The sequence below is a fragment of the Corvus brachyrhynchos genome, unplaced genomic scaffold (genome assembly GCF_000691975.1).
Source record: "Corvus brachyrhynchos isolate BGI_N302 unplaced genomic scaffold, ASM69197v1 scaffold80, whole genome shotgun sequence".
NCBI lineage: Eukaryota > Metazoa > Chordata > Aves > Passeriformes > Corvidae > Corvus > Corvus brachyrhynchos.
The window spans coordinates 4,564,274-4,590,277 of NW_008236769.1; the positions used below are offsets into that span (position 1 = coordinate 4,564,274).

The window sequence follows — 26,004 nt, forward strand, 5'->3', positions numbered from 1 at the left end:
TCTTGCTTTCACCAGCCCTTTCTTCAAAAAAAAAAAAAAAAAAAGAAAAAACAATTCTTTTTTTTTAATAACTGGTTCCTATTTCAGTTTGGCTGGGGACACCTCATTTGGTTTTGTTCACATTTGGCTTTGAAAGTAGGTGGACCCACCTGTGACAAGGGTGGGACAGAAAATTAAACAGCAGAGCATATCCAAGCTTGTCAGGATTTATATACTCTTTTTTAAGGCTGGGTTTTCTTTCTGGGGGTGGGGTGTTGCATTTTATGTTTTTCCTTCTTCCTCACCTAAAATATGCAAAAGCTTACGATAAAGATGTTGGATGGTGTTCAAAATGTGAAAGAGTCTGGATATTTCATCTAACCAGGGAGGGAATCCGCAGTAATTCCATTTCCACATTTTCCTTGCTTTCAACACTTCTTGGAAGCCGGCGTGAGTGCAAATATGTGTGGTTTTGAGGTGAGGCCCTGCACTTTCCCTGCTCTTCTCCGTCTTTCCTGTGTGCAGTTGCATCCTGGCTCTGCAATGCTCTCCTTTTTGTTCCCATGTCATTGGATGCTGCATGAGTAGCTCCAGTGATACTCAACTACTGCATTAACAAGAGCTGCAAATGTGATCTGTGGCATTGCTGAAATCTTAAAGGTTAAATGGTACTGCAGCCTCTCTTTTGCCAAATGACAGAGTGGTAGCTCAGAGGTACTTGTTGGACAATACACTCTTGTATGGGCTTGTAATGCAACCCCCAGGCTGTGCTGAGTGCAGGGTCCCATGCAGAGGTGTGCTGAATACCTGTGCATATGTTTCATTCTTACCACTGTGTATTTCATGCTTACTGTTGTGGCTGCTTGGCTACTCAACACAGCAGTGTTTGCACGTGGGAACACTCATCAGGTTTACCCCAGGAAAGCACAACAACTCTGTGACAGCAGATTTCTGAGATGTGGAGACAGCTTTGATACCTCTTTGTGTGACTGAATGGCAGGGCTGTATGGTCCTGTCGCTGCCAGGTGGGATGAGCCTTGGCAGGGAAAGTGTATTACAGGCTCTGACTCAGACAAGAAGTCTCTCTAGGGTCTCTGGTAGGAACCAGATTGTTCAAACCTGTCCTTACCATTTCTCCATTGGATGCTTGACAAAAATCAAAGTGAAATTGAGAAGCAGAAAGTATACCTTGCTCAACATTTTGGAGTGAAATCCAAAAGTAACATCATCACAGCAGCAGAACTAAAATCTCCAGTATGCTCTGCATGTGCACATAATGACTATGATAGATGCATATTTTCTTTTAAGTTGGCACTTTATTTCAAGATTTTTTTTCCTGTGAAGTGAACAAATGTTTTCTGGCTTAGATCTATATTGCTCAGGCATTAAGAGGTGCTCAGGCCTCACTGTGCTGAGCGAACCAGGCCTTGCACACTGTAAGGAAGGTGCTGTAAGTGGGACAGAGTGGTTCTGCAGAGTGCAGCTGGGGCATCTTCAGAAGGGTATTTCCAGCTCCGTTGCTGACCCTGTGTGCTACAAGTGATTTAAGTCTCGGGGCCTCAAAGGAGCAGAAGAGACTGTACCAAAAATTTCTAATCCAGCTATTAAATATATCCATAGCTTTTGAATGAAACATTTAGTGGGTTTTGTGTTGCCCAGTTTCTGTGAAAACCCTGGCAAGGTGAACCACTTGCTCAGGTGCTAGACACTGAGGTTTGGGTGCCTGTTGTTGATCATCCAGGTATGAAAAGGCCTGGTTCAATTGTTAAAGTCAAGAAACTACCTGTAGTGCTGTGTTGGTATATGTTTTACATTGTTCACTGTTTTAATAATTGCCATTTTCCAGATGTGTCTTACTCTAAGTATACACAAGTCATCTTAACATATTTTTTTCACTTCTTGTATCACACTTGAAAGTAAAGATTTCTCACAATTATATTTAAGTAACTAGCTGGTATTTAATCAATTTGCAGTAGCATTGTATTTATATTAAATGCATTGGAGTGGAATGGCCATTATATTTAGTTTCTAAATAACTTTCTTGTCATCTCATGCTGATGATGAGCTTATGTAGCATTATAGAATTAAGTACTGAGGAAATTTTCATTACTAGGACCAAGCATTTGAGACATACAGCCCAGAAAAGGAGGGAAAAGTCATAATTGCTTTATTTGCAACTGATTTATAAAACCACATCTAACACTTTGAAAAAAAAACCTTTATGGAAAAGAAAGTTTTTACATATTTGGTATGCTTGATAAAATGAAAGACAGTTTATTATACAGTAAATTAAACACTTCAGTTTTTTCCTAAATTAGAACTAGAACTTTATCTAGGAAAATTAGTTTGAAATATCATATAGACATCTGCACCCCAAAACCATAGGTGAAGAAGCCAAACTAGGTGTGATCCTGTTGAATTTCTTTTACAACAGATGAACATATTTTCATTTTGCCTCCTGTTAAGTGAATGATCTGTTGCTTCCTAGGATAGTGACAACCTCTGGTGGGATGCCTTTGCAACTGAATTTTTTGAAGATGATGCAACCTTAACACTTTCATTTTGTTTGGAAGATGGACCAAAGCGATACAGTAAGAAATGTATATTTTTTGTTCTAATGTTAAGTCTGAGTTTCTAAAAACAGTTTATCTGTACAAGACAGATGCAACCCCGGCAATGACAAAGTCACTTGTGTATATTCAGTGACTGCTAAGTTACATTAAAGAATTCCATTAATTGGGAATCCATTTTTTTATGGAATTCCTCTGAATTTTATTACATGAAAATAAATCATTTCCTAGTGGAATGAAGCAAATAATACAATCCTTGGATTTTTTTAAATTAATGTGTTTTATGGCTGTGCTTGCGCTCTTTGTTAATTTGTTTTCTGCAAAAATTCAAGTGTTGAGTCTTGTGGGCAAACTTGTTCACAGCATGGGAACTTTGTAGCAAGTACCAGGATTTTTGCTGGAAGGGCTTCCAAATTTAAAGAGGGATCAGAAAAACAACAAATTAAAAGCTATATCCTTGCTGATGTAGATAAGTATTATTCCATCAACTGTGTGGATCTCTGCTGCTTGCACACATTAAGGACCAGCCTTGGATGCTGTCTGAGCAGCAGTGGAAGTCTAGAATACTCTCAATCAAGCACTAGGTGAAAGCTTGAATAAAAGTGAAGCAGTGAATAAAAGTGATGGCACTGGTATCCATTGCCTGCATATGCTGAGCAGCAAAAAGGGATAACATTCATCGAACAAATTGTTTGAAGTGAATCATTCTCTTAGCTTTAGCACCAAGCAACAGAGAGAGAAGTAAACATTGAAAAAATGCATTGCCAATTGTTTGACTCCATTCAGAGTGACCCCTGCTTCATGGTGACAGATTGTGCTCTCTACTTAATGTTCTGAATCTTGCGAGGTTCTTCTCTTTCATGAGAGTGACTGATTGTCAGAGTATCACTCACATACTTCTAATTCCTATTATCAATTATCTCAGGTATTTATTTGACAAGTGTTACCTTCTTCTGGAGAAAAAATAACCACTTTGGATGTACATTCTGGGATTTGTGTTGACAGAATTACAGTTTCTTGCCTTTCAAAGCAAGTGATAACTCTGTAAAGGTCCTCAAATTACAGCCTATAGCACCATTGGTAACAGCTGATCTGTCCTGATTAGGTTGAGTCAACTTGTCAGATATCAATTTGCTAGTTGTGTTATCAGTCCAGAAGGCACAGATACATCAGCAAAAAAGCAATTAATGTCCAGTTAGATCAGAGGGAGTTGTGATTCTGGAAAACAGTACTGCATATGAAAGTATTTGTCAAAGTGTAAAATACTCCTGGTGTCACAAATGCTTGATAATGGTTGTGTTGTCTGTAACTGGGACAGGTTGGCATGGGGTAATACTGTGATTCTTAGCATTGTTGCTGAGAAGAATGATTGAAAGCCCAAGTTACTTTAGTCATATTTTTAAAAGTGACTAGTACACTGGATTTTTTCCTCTGGTTTTAATTCCTGATCTCTGCACAAACTGTTGTTGCTTTTGGTTTATTCTCAGCATCTGGAATTGAAGCTCTGCATTTAGGGCTCTTTGCTGTTCATTCCTATTTCCTTTTCTTTGTTAGTTACTATTTATGTAATTCTGAACTACATCATTAGTGTGAATCTTTTTCACATGAGTGGTATTCCAACTCAGTGAAACTCTGAAGAGCATGCTTGTGCTGTTCCAGTTTGAGACTTCCATTGTCCTTTGAGAAGGCTTTGAGAGCAGACTTGGGGCCTCTGTGCTGTCCAAATCCCTGCTTGGGGACACCTTTGGTGTTGCTTGTGGTGGGTGCAGAGTGGAAGCTGTATGTTAAGAGTAGCTCTCTCTTCCTAGCTGAGAAGTTTGTGTCCAAAACCATGTCCAGGAGTTGAAAGCAGAGCAGTTTGCTCCCCTTACAGGTCTCTTTTTTGCTTGCCCAAGCCATGCTCATGCTATTCCCTTATGGATGCTCTTGGCATCTCCCAAAAACTATGAGACCCAGTACCTCTATTCCAAGCTGGTGAAATTGCTGGCCAGGGGCTGTGGCTCTTGTTAGGTGAGCCAGTGTATGGCACGTGGTTGCAGCACCAAACATGGAGCTTTGAAAGTGATGAAACAGAAGTTTATTCATCTGTGCTGTCGCCAGCAAGACACCTGCCTCCTTGCCTACTGTGTATGCTCTTTAGGATGTAGAGGGCATTAAACACATTGGAACTGGCAGAAAGGAAAGAGAAAAGACAAATTGTTTGTTCTTCCAGGCACAGACAGTAGTGGAGGGAACCAAGATAAGGCCCAGGAAAAGAGAAATACCCATCCTTTGAGAAGTTGTTTGTAAAGTTGAAAGTGATGAAAGATGCCAACCTCTTGCCTTTGGTCTAGGATTCAGGTCAAAATTGCCTGTCTTTGTCTTGCTTCAGCCTGTGAGAGATTTGCTTACATCTCTGACATTGGTTGTGGTGGCCACCTTATTTTTTTTTTTCCTTTTGGCAATGGTTTCCTTTTCTGAGAACTAAAATATTCTCTTTTGGAACAAACAAATTAAAAAAACCCCTTGTGTGTGTCCATGTGTGGAAAGGACAAAAACTTTTTTGCTGTCCATGGCCTCATTTTTCTCTGGGTTATGGCAATTCCCAGTCCTGTTCCCTCCTTCTCAGGGGCTATCCAGAACTTGTGTTAAGCCATTAGAGACATGAAGAGGCATGGTGTTTTGCCCCAGGTTCCTTCTGCAAAGCTCCTCGAGAGTGTTGTGGGAGGCTGCTGGGAACTAATCTTGAGTGCAGTTCCCAAATTCCTTTGGGAGCTTTTTTCCTGTGCTTGCTTTAAACTTTTCCTTTCTATGAGTTTCCTGTCACAGCCTGTTTCCCAGCTGGCTCTCTCTGCCCTCTGCTCTTACCTGAACAGTCCAATCCCACAGCCAATGCAAATGTTCAGAGCAGGCCTGCAGTATTTGTGTAAGGGGTAGAAGATTTTTTTAAAAAATTCTTTTATTTGCCTTGCCTTTTGTTTTAACTTTTAAAATACAGTTTTGTCCAAGAGATTGTAAGTAAGGGTTGTAAACGCACTTTTTTTTTTTTTTTTTTTAATCTCAGAAAACTAAGTTGCTTATTTAATTTCATGGCCTAAAACTGAAGCTTTATGAAAAACACAAAGTATTTTTAAATCTTTCATTCATTTTACCATGTTTTTCAGCACTCCTTTCTATACTGAGAAAAGCAGTTTTTCCCCCTTTGCTGTTCTCAGTATTTCTCCTTGACTGCCAGCTCCGAAATTCTTTCTTTTGTAGGAAAAAATAGATACTGTTCAAAATAGGGATTTCAAGTCACTGGGTTATGTTTACTTTGCTTCACATAAGGCAGCATTATGTGCTGATACTTGAGCTAGCTTTAAATGTACCTATATCTGCATGGCACAACATGTAAAGGTACTTACTTATGCCCTGGGAAGAGCAGAGGTTTGTTAGTTCCGGGATCCACCGGTGTTAATTAATTTGATTGCCAGGTTTGTTAGACCTAGACCAGTTATCTGTGCAAAATGATATTCTGCTTTGGATAGATGTGACTTGAAAGCCCAGCTTAACTTTTTCTTGCAGAGATTCTGTGCCAGACCAGAAGTAGCTGCTGTGCCCATCCTTGCAGCTCTTTTTGTCTCTCTTCAGTATTTGATTTCTGTAGATGCAAGAAATTTACCTTCTGCAATTCTTTCTCCCTGGCACAGCATTCCAGAAAGAAGATACTCTCTTCTTTCAAACAACCACTGAAAATATGTTTTTCTCCTACTTTCTTATACCCCTCAGCTATTCTTTTGGTCTGCTATTATCTATGAACCCTACTCACATTACTGAATTCTACATTGAAATTTTAATGAGAAATGCTGCAGAAAACAAAGATGTATTTTAAGTTAACAAAGGTGTAAATTATGCGTTTCTCCAGTCTGGCTTTTTGGCTGCCCTGAGATGGAGAGAAACCTCACACATTCCAATGCTTAAAGACAAGGAAAGATTCCCCAAACCAGAGATGCTACCTGTCTTACACTGCATTAAATTATAGTCAACAGAAACTAAGAAGTAAACACATTAAGTTCATTCTACAGTGAGAGCAAAAAGAAATTTGCTTTAATGTATTATGCGGTGATTTGTTTGGTCAAGAAATAAATAGGATTTAAACAAAACCAAAAAAAGAAAATATGCCTAATGGAGCAGAATTTTTGTTTCCTTGTTGTGGATAAAGCATTCATTTCCTGTTAAGAGGCTTCTATCCCTGTAAAAGAGTAAATACTAGACTCTGATCCATTGTTGCCCAGGTTCTTTGTTTCTCAGAGACAAAATATTTCCCGAACAGATAAGAGAAACAAGTTTGATTGACAGCTCTTAGCAGAGTCTCATCAGCTGCTGTGCTGACAGCCTGGTGATGCGCACTGTGCTGATGTGGTCGGGACTGACAGGTGATTGACAGCCCAAGACTGTGGAGACAGGAAAGATGAAGCATGCTCAGTAAGAATAATGTGCAGTGTTTATGCAGCACTGCAGAGAATAGGAGCTAGAAAGTTAACTCTTTCAGGGCAAAGTGCTACTGTAACACATAATGAATGCAGTTGCCACTGTACAGAAAATTAGAGCTTGTCTACGTTTCTCTTCTGTTCACTAAATGATTTCTCCCATGGAGGAGCTATATACTGTGAGGAAGCAAAAGCATGAGCTATCACATTTGTAGCTGTAAAAAAATTTCATGTGTGCTAGATATGATGGAGTCCTCAAAATGGATTTATTTAAGCTTATAGATGTAGAGTATATTGAGAATTTCAGGCACTTTTTATAGGCTTTCATCACCCAATTTTGTATGGCATTGCATAATGTTTCACAGTAGAAATTTCAAAAGGAACAATTTGAGCTCTTTGCTCTCCCTATCCCTAGGAAAATATAGTGATTTCAGTTTTATTGGTGCTCTGAATCTGTAGCTGATAATTGAATATGTACTTTGTGTTATAATTTCTACTGCAGTCTGTGTTTGGAACGCACAAGGTAACTATACCATGCTTTGCATTTTATGCTGGTTTTTTCCATTTTCTCTTCTTGGCTTATGAACCCTGTTTCAGTTTTCTTAATTTCTTGATTTTTTTGAAAGAATGATGGATAGATGGATGGATGGACAGATAGAGAGAGAGAGAGAGAGAGAGAGAGAGAGAGAGAGAGAGAGAGAAAGAGTTTTCTGGGCAATAGTTTCAGAATGAACTTTGGGCCAAGTGGGAAAATCATCAGCTTTGAAGTGCTTATCTAAGTTTTTCTGGGTGCTTTTAGAATATATTACATAAGTGTATTTTAGATTTTACTACAAATTATTTAATTAATACACAGCAAGGAAGCTGCAATCACATTCATTCTGTATTTGTCCCCATTTTTATAACCTGTGCAATGCAGATAACTTTATAGGCCTTTACTGAAAAATTTTACAAGGGTTAATGGTGGGAAGCTATATCTAGTGGATATTTCTTATAACGATAGTTTGGGAATAAACAGGGAAAGTTCATCACACATTACCCACTTGCATAATTATTTTCAAAAAGGTGGTTTGAGGGGCCAGCATGCTACGTTATCACCCCAGGTTTCTCTAAAACTGTCACCTAGTTTCTCTCATGTAACTCTTAAAGAGAAAATTAAATTTGCCAAGAGAAACAGATTGTTTTATTTCCAGGAACCTCTTCTTTCTTTTTCCCTTTATTTTTTTTTCCCCAAGAAATCACGGTCATTAAACATGATTTGAGCATTCAGGTACAACACAGTAAATTGGCCTAGCTATGTGAGACAGATTATTCTGTGTGACTCCCTGGTATTCATCTTTATATACCACTATTCTAGTTCTGATTTTTTCGAAGTTTCTTGGCAATACTTTTGAGTTTAATTTCAGAATATAGGTAAAAATTTCATTAAAATCATATGTAAGAGGTCCAGAATTGCCTGAATCACCACTAGCCCCTCCACCCTCCAGCTAATGATTTCTAATTAAGAATTACTTCCTAAAATTGATGTTTTAAAGAGTTCTCAATCAATTTTACTTATGCTCTATGAAAATTGCCTATTAATAAACTTTAGTAAGAATATAAGTAAGCACTAGTAAGTTGAATGCTTTACAGGTGTCTAAGTGTATTATACCCATGCACTTATCTTTATCACCCAAACTTTTGTAAGCTCGTCAAAGAAATGAGATTTGTTTGACAAGACCTATTTTGCATAAACCCATGTTGACTGGCATTAATTACATCCCTTTCACTTCAATCTTTGTCAGTTAAATCCTATATAGTTTTTTTTTTTTACTATTTTGTCTGGATTGATATCAAGCAAGTGTATTATGTTATGTTGTTCCCTGACTCTATAGTGTCCCTTAAATATCAGCACAGCAGTAGTGGATTGTTAAAACTCCCTATGTAGTTCTTTTATTTTTTTAATTAGTATTTTATAAAACTAGATATAAATGTGAGAAAAACCCTTATAACTGCTGATTTCAAAACATTTACTTCTCACGGATACTATTTAAGATCCATTTTAGTTGCTGATGGACTAGGAAGCACTTTTCACTCAAGATCAACATCTTTCCAAAAGTAGAACAAAAAAGCTTATCATATATCGATGTTCAAAGCTTTTCTGTTCCCAAATTAAACTAAGGTTTGATAAATTTTAAGGCCTTATTTTCTCTACCTTTTACAGGTATGGATTTTTCACTGCCAACTTCAGCATCTCTTTCTAATATTTTATCTTTCATAATATGTTTTTACAGAATATTTCCCCCTTTTTATCTTTGTTTTTACTTAATATTGTCATCATAATTATCCGGACTTTTTTCTTCTAATTATTTCCTTCATTTTTCTACTAACTTCTTTTGCCAAAGTGATTCTCATTCTCACATTAGAGTTGCATCTTTTGGATATCTTAGGAAGTCTCATTAACAGATTCTTAATTGTCATACATAGATTTTATCTGCTTTTTCTCCCAGCCAGTTGATCTGTGGTGAATCCAGTATTTTGAAGCACCAGCTGTATCTCTCCTACTGACTGGGATTGCCTTTTCTTTGTCTGTACTGAATGCATGTTTTCGATGGCATTTGTACAGACATGTGTAGTCTCATTGGAGAGTGTCCAAGGGAAAAGTCTTGAAATAAGACTTACTAAGGAAAATTAAAGAATTTGAGTTGGTCAGTCTGCAGAAGAGAAGACGTGGCAAAAAGGAAAGAGGAAAATGGGACATAATAACAAGACATATCAAGGAAAGTCATAAGGTCTGTTTCCATAGCTATGATGAGCAGGAGAAGAGATGCAGGCTTTAAATTGCATAAAAAAAAAAAAATTGAGGGGTTCACTCTTACCAGTGAGAAAAATGAGGTGCTTGGAGAGATTCCCTGGGGGGGTTGTGGACCCTCCAGTAATCAGGGGGTTGTCTGACCTTCACCTCTGATTCCCTGAAGACACTGGTCCCAGAGCCAGTGTCAGCTTTCAGTCCCCTGTTCAGTTCAGTCTCAGACATCATAACCAGTTCTGGAATAATTTTCTCATCTTGGATGCTAAACTTTTTGTGATTCAAAACACCTTACTATTTCTAATTGTGAGCAGTAGAAATAATGTTTTTCTAATACTGCTAGCTAAGCAAAATTTTGCACATGAATCTTCTACCAATTTCCTTCAGAAAGAGCATTTTTCTTTTCTCCGTATTACTGACAGGTGTTGAAGGAATAGTTCCTGATTTGCAATGAGCAGATGTGAATTAGACCTTCACCTCTGCCAGCTGCAGTCTTAGTAGCTAGCTTAGTGTTCCTGCACCTCTGAATTATCCATACCTTCAAAATACAAAGAAGGGCTGCTTCACTGCAAAGTGCCAGGCACATGCAACATGTGTCTGTGTGTCTTGCCTGTGTGTACACACACAGCCTCAGTTAGGTACTCCGTGGAAAAGTTTATAATGAAAACTGTTTTATCAACCTCTTTCTCAACTATCTTACAAATAATGCAAGATATCAGATATCTTACAAGGGGGATCCCTGGTTTCTTCTGCTCGTAACTAAGCATGTTGTACAAATCAATATGGGAGGCCCTATGTCTGTGAAGTGGCACATGGAAAAGGGCTACTGATGTAGTAAGGGCTACTAACTCCTAATGTGAATATTGCACAATTATATGGAGCCTCTAATTGCAATTTCTGAAACCCCAGTCAATCATATTGGTTCTGCTGCTGTATAAACAGATTAAGTGATAAGCCCTCTTTGGGAGAAATCTTAATATCACAGGACATGATACATTAGCAGTGTCTTGGGTCTGTTCAGAAAGCAGAAAGAATAAAGGCAAAATTTACATGAGAGAATCACAGTGATTTATGGGCTTTTTCCCTATCCAATACAAGTAATCCCTTTGTTGTGGCTGGTTTTAGTTCACCCATTTGGTCTGAATTATGTAGCATTCAGTTCTTTCTCTCTGCTGGAGGTGATGTTAACAAAAAGATGGAAACCCGTGCAAAATAATGGAAATCAATTGCTTTTTACATCAAAATATTAACCAACTTTTTACTACTTTTAAACTCATATTAAATAATTCCTTATTTGTTTTGTGTGCATAGTGTAATGGCAATTGTGAGGAATTGGTCAGTACTTTTTCTATTTTGCTGAATAATTGTGTTTGGTGTCAAATGTTGTCAATACAGTATATATATATTTTTTTTAATTGAGAACAAAAATGTTGCTATACTAGAGATATTTTAATTTTTTTCATGAAATTGAAAATATTCAGTTGTTATTGCTTCAGCTTTTAATACTATCAGGTGATTTTTAAGATGATCAGTTAATATATGTTATGATCTTGCAGAAAAATGTTCTAACATAGTTACAGAGTTCCTGTAAGAAGCAAGACTCGGCTAGAATATTCATGTTTCCCTTAGTAGTCAAGAACTTTTTTTCTGCATTTTTCATTTTGTTTCTTTTCTTTTGTTAGACTCATTTTTTTTTTCAGAAGTGAAACACCTCACTTTATGAGTTACTTAAGCAACACCATAAAAAATATGCAAGTTTTGTGGTAGAGGATATTTTCATATTGTCATCTCATTTCTAAAACAAAGAGAGGTGTTTAATTAAGTGTAGTAGTTTTATCCACAGTTGGTATAACTATAACACTTCAGAGCACATGGATTGCCTGAAGGTATTAGAAGCAAATTTCCTTTTCTAGAGCACTGAGTAACTAAACAATGGGCCAGATTTTTTCTTCCCCTTGTGTATCCTCAGGTGTAGATGATTCAGAACATAATTCCTAATGGTTCTGGGAAGTTTGTGTATATTGTGATGACTTTATAATAATTTATAAATTCTATGTTGTGTATTTACTCTTACCAGTGCAGTTAGTGGTGTGGCATAGTTCATGGCTCTAGCACACTATCAGGACAAGTCTTGTAGGTGCAGATGATCTTCTTTAAATTCAGATATTAAATATTTGCTTCTCTACCCACGAATTTAATCTTTCAGACCTGTATGCACACACAAAAAGAACATAGTCAAATACACAAACATGCATCCTGATATAGTGTGGGTTCTATTACATAAAATGTGCATGCTTGTGTTTAATGTAAAAATAAAACTTTATTAAGACTTTTACATTGTATTTCTATGATGCAGTAGAGCTGTTCCACATGATGCACCTTATTTTTAGGCACTAGGTATTTACTGTAGTGCAACATTTTTAAATGGCTTAGGAGAATACAAGATGCAACATCACCAAAAATTATGGAATCTTTATAGAAATACATTTAAACTGGGTCAGCTGCAGCACCATGATTAGTAGAAATAGACCCAAAAGCTGATTCTGGACGCTGAGATACTGTTCCCAGGTCCATATTGAAGGTTGCCTTGAATTAATGTAGTCATGATTTTTTTTTAAAGTCTGCTATATATGGGAAGGCTCAGATATTATACAGTGACTATCATTCTTTATCATATTGAATTCTGCACTCCAAATTATATTACCTTTAAAATGTTGCTGACATTTTGCTGTTCCACTATTCTGATCCATATAGGTTTTACGCCATACTATTTTAAGTTCATTCTGGTGCATATAGCAGTGTAAGCAGTACCTTGCATTTCTTGTCTCTTCTCTCCTTATTTTCACAGAGAGGTAGTCTCTGTGAAGTATTTGCTTAGGATTTTTCAAGACAAATGAACTCAATATATAGATACTACTAAAAGTTTACATCAGAGAGGACAGTTTATAGGTATATGTATTGGATTCGGAATAAAATGATTGAGATTTATGATATTCCTTTGTTTTTGTGGAGTTCAAACTACTCTTCTACTGGACTGCTGGGAATATCCTGGCTCCTGAGACACTGGTGTCCAGCTCTGCCTGTGCAGGAAAAAGTTCTAGTCCAGGTCCATTGTTCCAGATACACTCTTCTTTGAAGGATCTTGTTTCTGGTCGTTAAGAGTGTTGGTATCTTGGTTTTATATTGTATGAGAAAGCCAAGAGAAGGATTGCAAGTAAGCTCTGGCAGCTGAGGGGATAATGGCACAGCACACGGCATTACCTGCAACCTTGCGGTTTCACTGTGTAGGGCTGTTTCCGTGCTGCCACCCAGCCAAGAAGCAACAGTCAATGGTTGAAAAAATTTTGTTGCTGAAGGGCACTATCACATGCAGAGTCTGGGTGATGTCTGTGCCATAGCTCTGCTCCAGCATAAACTGCCTACACATAAGTGTTCCTTCAGCCAAAGAGGCTTGTGTTGACTACAGGGTCTTGAAAGTGCTATTCCTTCATTATCAGTGTTACCTTTTCCACACCATTCAGCTTCAAACATCTGCTCTTTATCTGTGACTTGGGCTAATCCCAGCTTGCCATTTTGGATATAGTACAGGAATATGTGCAGAGAAGCACCAGTGCACAGCAGTCTGTCCAACGGCAGCTTTTGAGTCAACTCCATCGATGTAGTTGACTGGGTACCTGAAAGTAGATGTTGACCATTTTGTTGTGTCTATTAAAAATCCATTACTCCTAACTCCATTTGGCTATGATAACGGTTTTTATATACAATTTTATCTAGTCCAGAAATATTAGAAGACTGTGTAATTCAATTTTATTTTTGTCTTTAATGTCTGAACGTGAATTAATACAGCATTACTTTTCATCCTGATATCAATCTTGTTCCTTTCATTCAGATCCAAATTCCTTTGTAGTACATGATTTAATTCACTAAACTAAGGTAAAATTAAACCCTAGTCCAGGGAGCATTAAAGTAACGTATTTTTCATGGCACATGTGGATAGCAGCAGTCTGCTGTATAACTGTTTGTGTTTCCCTCCCCTCTTTTAGTTGCTGACAGACTCTAAAACTTTTTTCCCTCTCAAGAACTGATAATACCTCTATTTGTTCTTCCCCCCCACCCTACTCCCACCTTTAGCCTTAAGGAAAATCAATTCATCCATTATTAAATTATATTAGAGAGATTAAAAATACACTTTTCTTTTATAAAATCAAGTCACTTTTTTTTAAGCAATTTTGAACTCAGACTAGTTTGGTATTCCCTAACTGTGGATCTGTGCTTTCTTTTGTGGCAAATTAGCTTTGATTTGACAGCTATTTTTGTTTCAAGATTGTAGGCGCACCAGCTTTTTTACTGAGGCTTGGCTCTTAGGGACTGTTGCACACGCATGGCTGGCTGTGCATCCGATTCTGTAATCCAAAGGGATGCTCCAGGTCATGGTCTTAGGAAAAAAAAAAGAAAAAAAGGAAAATAAAAAAAGGAAAATGTCCAGGCAAAGAGATTTTTAACCACCACATGGACTTGCACCAAGAAAAGATGTATCAAGTTGGAAAACAAAGGAATGTCTTTCCTTTCCAGACTGTTTTTGTTCAGTATACTTCTTTTCTCCATTGTGCATGCACAACTAATGGAACTAGTTAATAGTTCTAAAATGCAAATGAAACAGAGGGTATCTTCTACTGAGAAGGGTTAAACTTATCTTAGTGAAATGTACACAGGCTGTAGTGTGAATTTGTGTACAACTTGGGAGTTGTATTATGGTAGGGAGAAGGTTCTTGGCTAAATAGAAAGAAAAAGTCTGGACAATACATTCCAACCACCTTCAGAGAGGTAGAATTTGTACTGTTAGTACCCTCAGAGCCAGCTTGTTGATTTAATTTATAATCTGTTATGCTGCTGGCTGGATGCTATGCTGACATTAGCAGGCGGTGCTGTGCAGTAGGAATTAGGAATTGCAGTGCTGAGGGCATGACTGCCATACAGCTCATGTTTTGCAGAGGTTTATTTCAGGCTAGATCCAGCCCAGTCTAGTGAGCTACCTGCCTGTTAATGGCTGGCATGCATTAGGTGCATTCCTGGAGTCCATCTGACTCCTTTCTTGTGAAGGGGGTACAGTTTGTGAGCTTGGAGACCTCTCCATATCATGGCCCAAAGTGAGGTGATTCAGCCACGGACTTCAGAAAAGCGTTCCTTAACTGAGCTAAAAAGTGAGTGTAAATTTAGGTATGGAACAGGAACTCTTTTGTGAAAATGCCTTCATTAGGCACCCTGCCAGGTGCCATGTGTGCCACCCTGTGTTGAAAATTTCATTTAATTTTACTTTTGATATCATTTATACCATAGACGTAATAACGCTCTGTTCTTCTCCCTTGCTTCCACAAAAAGCATGTAAGTCCTGGAGGAGTATATTCTACATATTCAGCACCAGTCATGTTCCTATGACAATGCTCTTCTCTGATCTGATGACAATTCCTCTTCCTCAAACACTTCCTTGGGTTTTTTTTTTTGCTCTTGAGCTGTGGAAAAGATAGACTATTCAGCACACAATCTCCCACCCTTTTCACTTATTTTAGTCTTTGTGAGGTCTGCAGCCTTGCTCCACAGCTGTGCCTCAGCCCCTCCAGGGCTGCTGACCTCCCTTTGAGAATGCCAGTGGCCAGGCTTGGTAGTAGCTTGTTTTTGCTGCTTGGACCCACTTTCCCCCACGCTGGGTCAAGGAATTAGTCCCATCTGATGGTCCTGGAATGCTGTGTGGAAACTACGTCCCTCAGGGAATAAGGTCATCATGCATGCTCTTGGCATACTTTGAAAGCCAGTCTTAAATCCCAAAATACTTTCTTCTGAAGCTTCTTTCCCTCCATCAATTCTCTTTAATAATAACAAAGACAAAAGACCTACTTAGGATCTGATGATGTGATTCTACAGTAGAGAGCTCAGATATAATAAATATAACTTTGGCTGCTCCTAGCAATAACTTTTTCAACAGAATGTAACCAATATGTCAGTAGATATATTGTGGACTGCATGATTTCAAATAAGTATTAATATACTTTGATATGTCTCTTGATTGTAGAAAGGTGCACACATATATCTAGATTGTACTAAATTTGTATACTATCAAATTCATTTGTGCAAATATATGTGATCGTGTAATTACAGTCTGTACTATTGCAATACAGATGCACGGAGAAGCAGGATTAAGATTGTGCTGTCAGCTTCAATTTGAATAACCCCTGGCATCTGAGCACACTGCAGTGGAACATTAGCTTTTGGTGAGGCTTTTGCTGCAACTGCTAGAATTAGGATCAATGCCTGCTTCTCTCGGGCAAGCTACTGCTATCCTGAACACAGATGTGTGGACCTGGCCATTCTGATCAGTGCACTGGTCACCTGCAGCACACAAAAGAAGTAATAGAAATGAGGGTAGTGTCCATGGGGAACACGAGCTAGGACAGAAGTGGGAAATGGCAGCGTAGCTTCTCAGCAGAAGCAGGAAGTGAGAGCTATGGCACAGTCTACGGAACAGAGCTTTCAATGGGCTGGGCCACCACAAGTGCATCTTGTTACAAGAAAATAATGAAGTGAGTGGCCTGCAAGAGAGTTAGCAAGGACCAGCATTCATCGTTACCCAACTTTTGGATGTCCTACTAGAAAGGAGAAGAATGTCAGTATTTTATTTTTGCTTGTTTGCATAGTGTATTATGGGATATTCATTCAAGTCTGTTTAAGTTGAATGATTATTTAAAGACTCTTAGAATCTACTGAAAGTGCTAGTTAATAGCAGAGACAGCAAACAAAAGATACTGTTTACAGGGAGCATGTTAAAACCATTTTTTAAGCAAGGATTTAATGAGATAATTTTGGCATGTGAGAATTTTCTAGTTTGCATGTCTTGTCAGTTGAGTATTCCCCTTCTGTCACTTCTTTTTTAAAGTAAGGTTTATTGGAATTGCACAGCATATATAATTTGTCTTTATGAAACTGATACATTTACTCACCAGACCGTGACACATTTCTCTAGACCTGTTGATAGGATCTAAACTGTACTTCTTTTGTGTGCTTTGAATTTGAGCAGGATTGAAAGAGACAACCATGAGTCTTTTACCTTGAAATTTTGGAACAGTTCTAATATGAGAGGAAAAGACCTGGGAACCTGCATCAGATAGCTGTGTTACAACAGCACTACAGTGTTTCAAGTGCACATTACTGTAAGATTTTCATTCTCACTGAAAAAAATTACAGGTTTTTTTTCTTGGAAGCTTTTCAGCTGCTTGTATTTTACTCTTCTCCTTCTTTATACCACCATAGTTATATCATTTTTGTCACTGTTAATTTAAGAAACGATATTTCATATGTCTAGGTAGTTTAGTTATTAAGGAAGGAAGCAACAAGAAAATAGCATCTCAATGTCCTAATACACTAATTATATTCAAGTCAACAGTGTTTGGGAAAAAAACAGGCTTTTGGTATATACTCTTGTGCCTTACCTGTGCAATGATGAGTCAAAGGGACACAGAGCAAAATTTTCAGAGGCCAATAACTCTTACAGTAATTTTTAGACGTGTTCATGTAAACCTGCCATTAATATGTCCATACTTGCCATTATATACAGCCATTTGAGGAAAGAAAAATCATTATTGAAAACATTGTTTTATGGGTTTAGAGTCATCATTTATGAAACTTATACTTTTGCTTTTTCATAAATAATTATTAATGTACTGACTTTTCTGGCACAACAAAGTTGGTAAAATGCCATGCATATATAGCCTTCCTATTTGAAGAACAGTCTAGGAAAGACAATATTTGATTGACTACTTATGAGTAAACCTCCTATTTCAGACAACGTAGCTGAACGTATTTTATGCAAATACATTAAAATGCATGGTTTTCTAAAACAAAGATAGGCCAAAACATCAGTAATTATAAAAGTCTTTATGCAGGTTCACAGCAATACAACAGTTCTCTTTCATTTGATAATTACCTTGTTAAGCTAGTGTCCAGTTAGCTCTGTGTCTTTTAAAGAAAAATAATCTTCTCATTAATTCATGGCAGAGCTCCAGCACTCTTTGTCAAAATATTGGTCTGAAATTTTGACTTAGTTTTAGGTTATCTGGTCTGAAGTAAGCAGCTCCTTCTTAGATTTCCCCTTCATCATTTGCCACTCTATTTTTCCATTATTTATTTCTACTATTAAACTTTAAATTATATCATATTTAGTTATAAAATCATAGCGTGGTTTGGGCTGAAAGAGACCTTAAAGATCTTCTGGTTCCCACCACCTGCCATGAGCAGGACCACCTTCACTAGATCAGGTTACTCAAAGCCCCACCCAGCCTGGCCTTGAACACTTCCAGGGATGGACCATCCAGTTTTTTTGGGCAACCTTTTCTAGCATCTCACCACCTTCATTGTAAAGAATTTATCCCTAATAGCTCATCTAAACCCACCCTCTTAGTTTAGAGCCATTACCCCTTGTTCCATCACTACATCACCTTGTAAAAAGTCCCTCCCCAGCTCTCTTGTAGCCCACTTTAAGTACTGGAAGGTGCTATAAGGCCCTGGAGCCTTCTCTTCTTCAGGCTGAAACAACACAACTCTCTCAGCCTGCCTTTATAGGAGATGTGCTCCAGCCCCCAGATCATCTCTTTGAGTCTGCCCAGGTCCCTCTGGATGGCATCCCTTCCATCCAGCCTTGCCCCATCGCACAGCTTGGTGTCATCTGCTGCCTTACTGAGGGTGCTCTTGATCCCACTGTCCATGTCATTGATGAAGGTGTTAAACAGCCCTGGTCCCAGGACAGTCTCCTGAGGAATGTCACTTTTCTACAACCCTGTGAATACAACCATCCAGACAATTCCTTGTCCTCTGAGTGGTTCATCCATCTAATCCATATCTCTCCAGTTTAGAGACAAAGTTGTGTAGTGCAGTGTGAAATGCTTTGCACAAGTCCAGGTAGATGGTATCAGTCCCTCTTCCTTCATCACCAGCATTGTAAATCATAGTTGCCTGTGTCTGGATGAGTTCTGCCCAGTGCTACCAGCACTACAGAAATGGTAAGAATTCCCTGTCTCAGTACAAACTAAGGAGTATATGATTTTTTTTTTTGCCTGTCCATTTTCTCTCTAACTCTGGTTGGTAAAATTTTAAAAATGGAAAAACATGTATCAACTTTTTAACTCGTTTATTTTTCAGACTAATGATAGATGTGGTCCATGTTGTAGGGATGGCAGATAACACAAAAATCATTTAACAAAACATGTAAAGTTTCCTTGGATGATGTGAAAATGTCTACAAATCCTCAAAGGGAATTTTCTTTTCTTTCCTATTTCAAATGTTCTTCAGACTTCTTTAGTGGGATTGCTGAGAACCATTGACAGACTTAGATCAGTGGAAACCTTTCTTAAAAGTTACATTTTCGTCTTTTTCTTCTTCCAGAAGAAATCTAACTTCCTGTTTCACATGTCAGATGCCTTGTGCTCACTGAGAATAGCAGCAATCGGGTTTATCCTGTTGCTGAACTAGCTTAAATATAGACATCTACAAAGGCAGCAGTAATGAATCTCAGCTAATATCCGGTTTATTCTTACAGAGCTTTTGTATAGATTCCTTTGCTGTCAGTGAAGATGCTTTTATGATTTCTGTAATATATTTATCTTTCAAAACAGCAAAGAAGCTTTCATCTGTCTGCCATCATTGCTATTTACAATTGCAGTGGCACTAAAGATGATCCCCCTCAAGTTTCCAATTCACAGTATTTTCTCAGGTGCTTCAAAACTGGAAGAAGTTATTCCAGGGATAATATATTTAATGTAGGCGATTAAATCTGATGCCTTGAATTCCTCAAGACATGTCACAAGTGACTCAAGTTATTATTTGTTTTCCCATGAACCACATGAGAACCTCCTTTTGTTTGAAACCCAATTTTGTCCATTGCCAAAAGTGCAATGAAAATTAGTTCAGGATGGTGGAAAGGTCATAAGATGCTTAGCTAAAGATATATCTCATCAGAGTAGTCCACCCAGTGCTCTAGACATGCTGCAGAGTAGGATAGCCCAATTTTCTGTCTAATAAAAATAAAAAGGTATGGGAGGATGAGTAGTGATGTTTCAAAGTCCTCCTTTGCTGTTACTTAACATGACATCTTAAGTAGTCAATGGTTTTTTGACAGTTCTTTCTGTATGGCCGTTGAGTGCCCAGTTCCTTCACACACTTTCACATCCTGACTTTCTGCATAATCTGAGAACATAAAAGTGGGAGAGGGCAGGAAGGGGCTCTGGCTTGTTGGATCCCCTCTGTGAAGGACTCGTTAGCCCTACCAGCTCCTAAGCTGTCAGTGCATAGTACCATGCTATGTGACACACTGAAGTCCCCCCTGGTAACCTCTAGGATGACCGTAATTCCCAGGTGGTTGGAAGCTGAATTGGCTCTAGGAACTGCTCCCTGCCTCTTAGTAGAAAGAACCATCTGTTTTTCCTGTTAGGGAATGTTTACCTTCCAGGCATTGAGCCTACTTTCCCCTCACCATGCACTTTTAGGCTTATAGTTACAAGGATCCCTAGATGATCTTTAAGGTCCTTTCTAACTCTAGGTATTATATGATTCTATGATCCTTGAAATGCTTTGAAACTAGGACTTTACTGATTCATCCCACCTAACTGAGCCATCTGTTAGAAGGTATCTGGATTTGTCTGGTTTTGAGTTTTAGGATTCTTTTTTATTAATTTTTGCCAAAGTAAGAAGTGGCAAATTCAGTGCAGACCTTCTTTTCCTGTTCAAACAGCAATACACGGCTATGCAGAATTTTACTGAAGACCACCTGCCTTTCATTTGAAGTTTGATCAGACTGTGCTATTTCTTTTAAGTTTATTGGGACACAAGTGTTCATTAGTGCTATATCTCTGTGGCCAGACAAGTGTCTTTTGGAATTAAAACAGTACTACACTTCAGAATCTCAGAAAGTGTCACAGTCTACAAATTTAACACAGTTGGGAACAGTTTTCTTGTTCTTGTTTGCGTAGAATTTGTACATCTGAGCTCCTCCAAGCTCCCATTACCTGCCACTTACTTTATCCTCTCCTCTCCAGTGCATGAAAAGAGACAGCAGGGGTCCTACCACAGGACCAAGTTCTTCTTCTAGCTGGAAACAGAAGGTCACTTCTGAGGCTGGCCAGGGAAACAGGACCTGCGACCTTGAGGGGTATCTGGTACAGCGGAAATGAGGGACTGTAAAAGTCTGTAGTATCTGCCAGGGGGGTAAACCCAGCAGAAGGACGTAGCAGAAGGACAAACCACAAATACTTTTTTAAATGTGTTTATTGCTAGGGTGTAATTGAGGGTAAGTATTTGTCCTGCAGTAAATAAGGGCCATGCAGAGAAACATAGCACCTGAACAACATAGTGAGTCTCTGTGTTGTGGGGTTTGTTTAAAGCAGACATCAAGGTGGAGTTTTCTTTTTTTTTTTACTCTAATTTTTGAGTGTTCCAAGGTCTTGTCTCCTATGAACAACAACGTATGACCTGGATAAGTAGTATTCTAAAAATTCTGGAAATAATGAGTCCAATATGAATTGTCTTGCTCTAGCTATATATAGATGATAGGAAGAAAACACAAATCCTCTGAGTTGTAATTCCTGAAATTCCACTAAAAAATCAGATTTTTTCTTTAGACCACCCTTCCTGAAGCTTTGGACAAGACCCTGTGTAGTAAGAAAATTATTTCTTTAGTTAATCACTTCTTTTGCAATTACCTACTGCTCTTATTTTTCTGGTATTGTCACCTTTGCTACTTTTGGCCTCATTTTGGATAGAAGGCACTGAAATAGCATGGGAACTGTTGTTTTCTCAGGATCTGGGAAATTGCCAAATACCGTGCTAAGTTGCTTATCATTCTAAAAGATCAAATCTGATACTAAGATCAGACTCAATGAGGTCTAGCTATGTAACCAGAAGTTTGAAAGCATGCATGATCTCAACTGGGCTTCTTGTGGTTGTGTAGCACCACAAAACACAAAGCAGATATTTTTCTCTTGCTGTAAGTACTGTTTGAGGTCTGAGAAGAATTCACAGATCTTCCACAGGAGAAAAAAATCCTCTCTTCCACACTGCCATCATTAATCCTATGCCATGCATTTTCTGGTGCAAAATACAAATTAATTTTATGTAGCACCGAGCTAAAAATCAAAGTAATAAAACCTTGCAGGTTCCTTCTAATCTTCTGCAGTATGTCTGGCTGCATCATATTATCAATGGAGAAGAGACAGTTTCCATTTGAGCACACAGTCTTTTTCAGCTTTTTTTCATATAACCTCTAGTTTTTATGAGGAAAATTACCATGCTCTTGTTTTATTTTTTTTTCTCTGACATTTTTATCATCATGGAGATTAGAAAATTCCATACACAGTGATTACTGTCCAGTAACTGTCGTGAAAATTTGTGCTTTTGCAAACTTTTTTCTTCTTTAATTCATAACCAAAATATGTAGATAATGCTGTGCAAACAATGTATTGTATGTGCTAAATAAGGTGCTGCCTTCTGCTGTGATTTGTGACTGAAGTTACAGCTCAACAAGTGGAGGTCTAAGGGATGCAGCTAACGAAGGATCAAACGCTTGTCTGTTCAGATTGTGACAGTTAATTCAGGTAAGATTTTTTGTGTTGGACAAGTTCAGATGCTTTTTTTGATTGCCTATCCTAAACACTGCCACACATGGTAGATGGATATCAGACAGCTCAAGCTGTCTTTCGACATGCATGGCTTCTGGGAGCCTCCAGGCTCATCAGAGAGTTACCTTCTGCACAAATCAACTGCAAAGACTTTCTAGTTGACCTTCTTGCAAATAGAAGTCCATCTACATCTTAGATGGAATTAGATGGTGTGAATTTTGGTCATGATGTTTGCAATAAAGTGTTTATCTTTGCTTGCAACACCAGCTCTACTTACATGTGTTCTTGTATCTCCATTCCTTATTACCAAGACATCGCTTTACACTGTGAGGATGATGAATGTGGACAGCAAGTTTCCACAACAGCGTCCTAGAATGTGTTCTGAAGCTTGTGTCTAAGGCCCGAAAAACTGCCCTCATTTTCAAAATTCCAACACATTAATTTTCCACAAAATCAGTGGAAGTTACTTGCACGGTTGAGGGGAGGATTGTCATAGGCATGCAGATGACATAAATGCTGCATGTGTGTGGCAAGCCACTCTAAGATTAAGTGGCTGATATTACTAGTGCAGTTGAAAATGCAGACCTCTATATCACAGCACATTTAAAAAGCAAATCTCTGCCATGGAAAAAGCTTGTTATGCAAATAGCCAGCATTTTCACCTGTTAAGTTTTTAGCATCTAGAATACTGTTGGTCTCTAATCCCTCATAGGTGAGAAAGCATCTTACAGGCAGAAGATAAATTCTGGTGTCTCTCTGGTATTAAATATCTGATAGAAAAGGGCAATACTTGTTCAAATCACAAGGCGGTTGTGCCCTGGATTTGTGTGGTTAAACTGTTAGTGATTCATAGCTGTCTTATTTGAGGTAGGAGAGGTAACGTGTTAGGTCCTTGTGAAAGACCAAGCCTCTTCCATACCAGTTCTTCAGTCATATCTTTTCAGGTAGTAGTGACAGCTTGTGTAGACTGCATTATCTTATCTGTGTCTGTCATTTGTCTTGTAACTGTTAGGTATCCATATAGATACATGGCTAAGAAAATATAATTGAATGAACTATACAATAATTTTATTAGCTGGCACAAAAATCAGCTTCTACACTTTTTTCCCCCTAGAGAAATACCATGACATTTGTGTAGATGTGAATTAAAAATGCCAAATAGATAGGGCCTGGACTTCTGAACTCTTGAAAATGGAATATATATAGCTGTCAGAAACAGTAACAAAAAACTAGGCAGTGAGGAGGCAGATCTGTCATTCAGACTGATTGGACTTACATATATTCACCACTTTGTATATCTTGAACTATGCAGTATTTGATTGTCCAGATGACTTTTATCAGCTGTTCAGCTGTCCATTGAAAACTGGCCTAACAGTGTTTGAATTACCTTGCTATGATTCCTCAGGCACCTGAGGGCAGCTGTTAAAAGTTGAATTCGATTTAAGTCTGTGCTCATGTCAGACTACACAGGTGTTACTTCTGTTTTTATTTGCTTTATCTGATTATTTGTTTAACAGAAATTGCCAAATTAAAAAAACCCAAAACCCTGACAACTTCTTTTAGCTAAAGGAGGTGAATTTTCTGGAATACATGCTTATTCTTTCTCTAATGTCAGTTTTGTTTCCATTTCTTTAAAATGCATATCCATGTTCAATTATATTTAGTTTTCTCAAACAGCTACTTTTCTGTACTGCTTCTGCAGAAAATCAGGCTTGAGTTTTTGCTTTATGTATTTTAATGTAAAAAAAAAAGACAAGAAGTATCAGAGGAAATTGAAACAGGAGGACCTTATTTTACAGATGTTACTGGCCTACAGAAAATTTTACAGATGTTACTGGCCTAAATCCATTGAGTAAATTTTATTTTGATATTTCATAATTCCCAAATTTCTGTGGCTACTTCTAAAGTGCTGTTCCTGCTGTTTACCAACACTTAAAAATTTAAGAAGAGCAAAGACTTCTTGCATTAGTAGATTCATCTCCATTTCCTTGTCCTTTTCTGCTTTCAAGGTCACCCACTGCCTGGCAGGGAGCGGGCTGTTACCTCACCCTGCTCCCTATGATGCTTGTAAATATAAATGGCCTACTGCCTTTGTGTAAAAGGTGAGGCTCTTATGACATGGCTAAATTGATAGAATCTAAGTAGCATAATGCATGTGGTGTGTTGCACAAGTTAAAAATCACACACAACGTGAAATGCTAATGGTGTTTGACATACAAACCGCTGCCGTGAATGTAAGACTCACTGTACTCAAGCCCACATTGAAGAAGCACCTTTCTCCATTCTGAAGCCATCAGAAATTTGTCAGTTAAATTAAGTGCTTGTTTCTGTTCTATAGTCTTTGTGTGTGTGTGTATTTTCAAGAGTCTAAAAATCATAACTCATGGCTGCAGTTTTATTTGTGAAACAGTCTTTGTGCGGACAAAGTTCTACAGTGCACAACGTGAAGAGAGACATTTAAACCTCTCTGCACAAGTTCCATTTTTTTGGCTCAAGTCTGTAACAAATCAGTTTGAAAAACTGAATTCTAGGAGGTGGGACCTGGATCTTACACCACCTTGGTTTCCCAGTATTGTCACTCCTTGACTTGTGGCAAGTTGCAAGACTATACTTACATCTGTGTGAAATGAGCATTAGACCTTTCATGAATCTAAACTTGGTCATCTAGAGTGGATCTAGATAAATCATTTGAACATGTCTACATTAGAGAGTAAAATTTGCTCTGTTTGGCAAAAAAGTAGAACTGGAAAGCATCTCAGTCAATAGCCTGATTGTCAAACAAATCCCAGTTTCTGCTAAGAGAGCTCAGGCATTAGTTTAGCATCTGTGACCACTTCTCTTGCTCTGGGTTACACATGGGGTTCTACAAAGGAGGTTATCTACAAAGAAATGGCAAAAACATCCACCTGATATCAAACCAGGTACTGTAGTTAATTTTTTGAGGTTTTGAAATAGATTAAGTGAGTGCAAATATTTGTCAGAACTGGTCTTGGCTATTCACTGATTTCAAACAATTGGATGACTGTCATACTGCTTCCCTAGGTGCTAAAAATCAACGATGATGCCAGACTACTTCATTCATTGTTATTTTAGAAAATCCCTAATCAAAACAAGTGTAAGTGCTGATGTGTGCTCAGTGGTGGAGTTTTATGTGTTCCTTGGAAATATGATATTCCCTGGAGAGAGAGGAAAGGATTAGAAATGATAACCACTTTTTAAATACATCAGCTCGCTCATGTGTGTGGTGTTTTTTATCAGCTTTACAGCAAAAGCTTCATTTGATTTGTGCAGGGATGTGGATAATAAGGAGAGAGGCCAGCAAGCTGATTTTTATAGTCTGTTTGTAGCTTAAACAAAGATCTGGGATTTTGCGGATAAAGACCAACTGAAATACCACAGATTATGCAGCTTTGGTTTTTTTTCAAAGATTTGTTAATTTTTCCCCCACAGAGCCTGATTTTCATGTGTCCATTCCACATGAAAACAGGGAGTTTTGAAACAGAATTTGTGGCAGAACTTTATCAAATCCTGCTCCTTGATTGTGGTTGATTCATTGTATTCAG

The 26,004-nt window shown here is 38.1% G+C and overlaps 1 protein-coding gene across 11 annotated transcripts in view; it reads left to right on the forward strand.

The window, feature by feature from the left end:
* The window catches only part of LDB2 (LIM domain binding 2), a 213,760-nt gene that overhangs the window by 70,407 nt on the left and 117,349 nt on the right, over positions 1 to 26,004 (forward strand). For all 11 annotated transcript variants that reach the window (XM_017727573.1, XM_008645028.2, XM_017727575.1 and 8 more), the window contains exon 2: positions 2,468 to 2,570. In XM_017727573.1, coding sequence (XP_017583062.1) covers positions 2,468 to 2,570 — 103 coding nt within the window. The remainder of the gene's footprint in view (positions 1 to 2,467; positions 2,571 to 26,004) is intronic.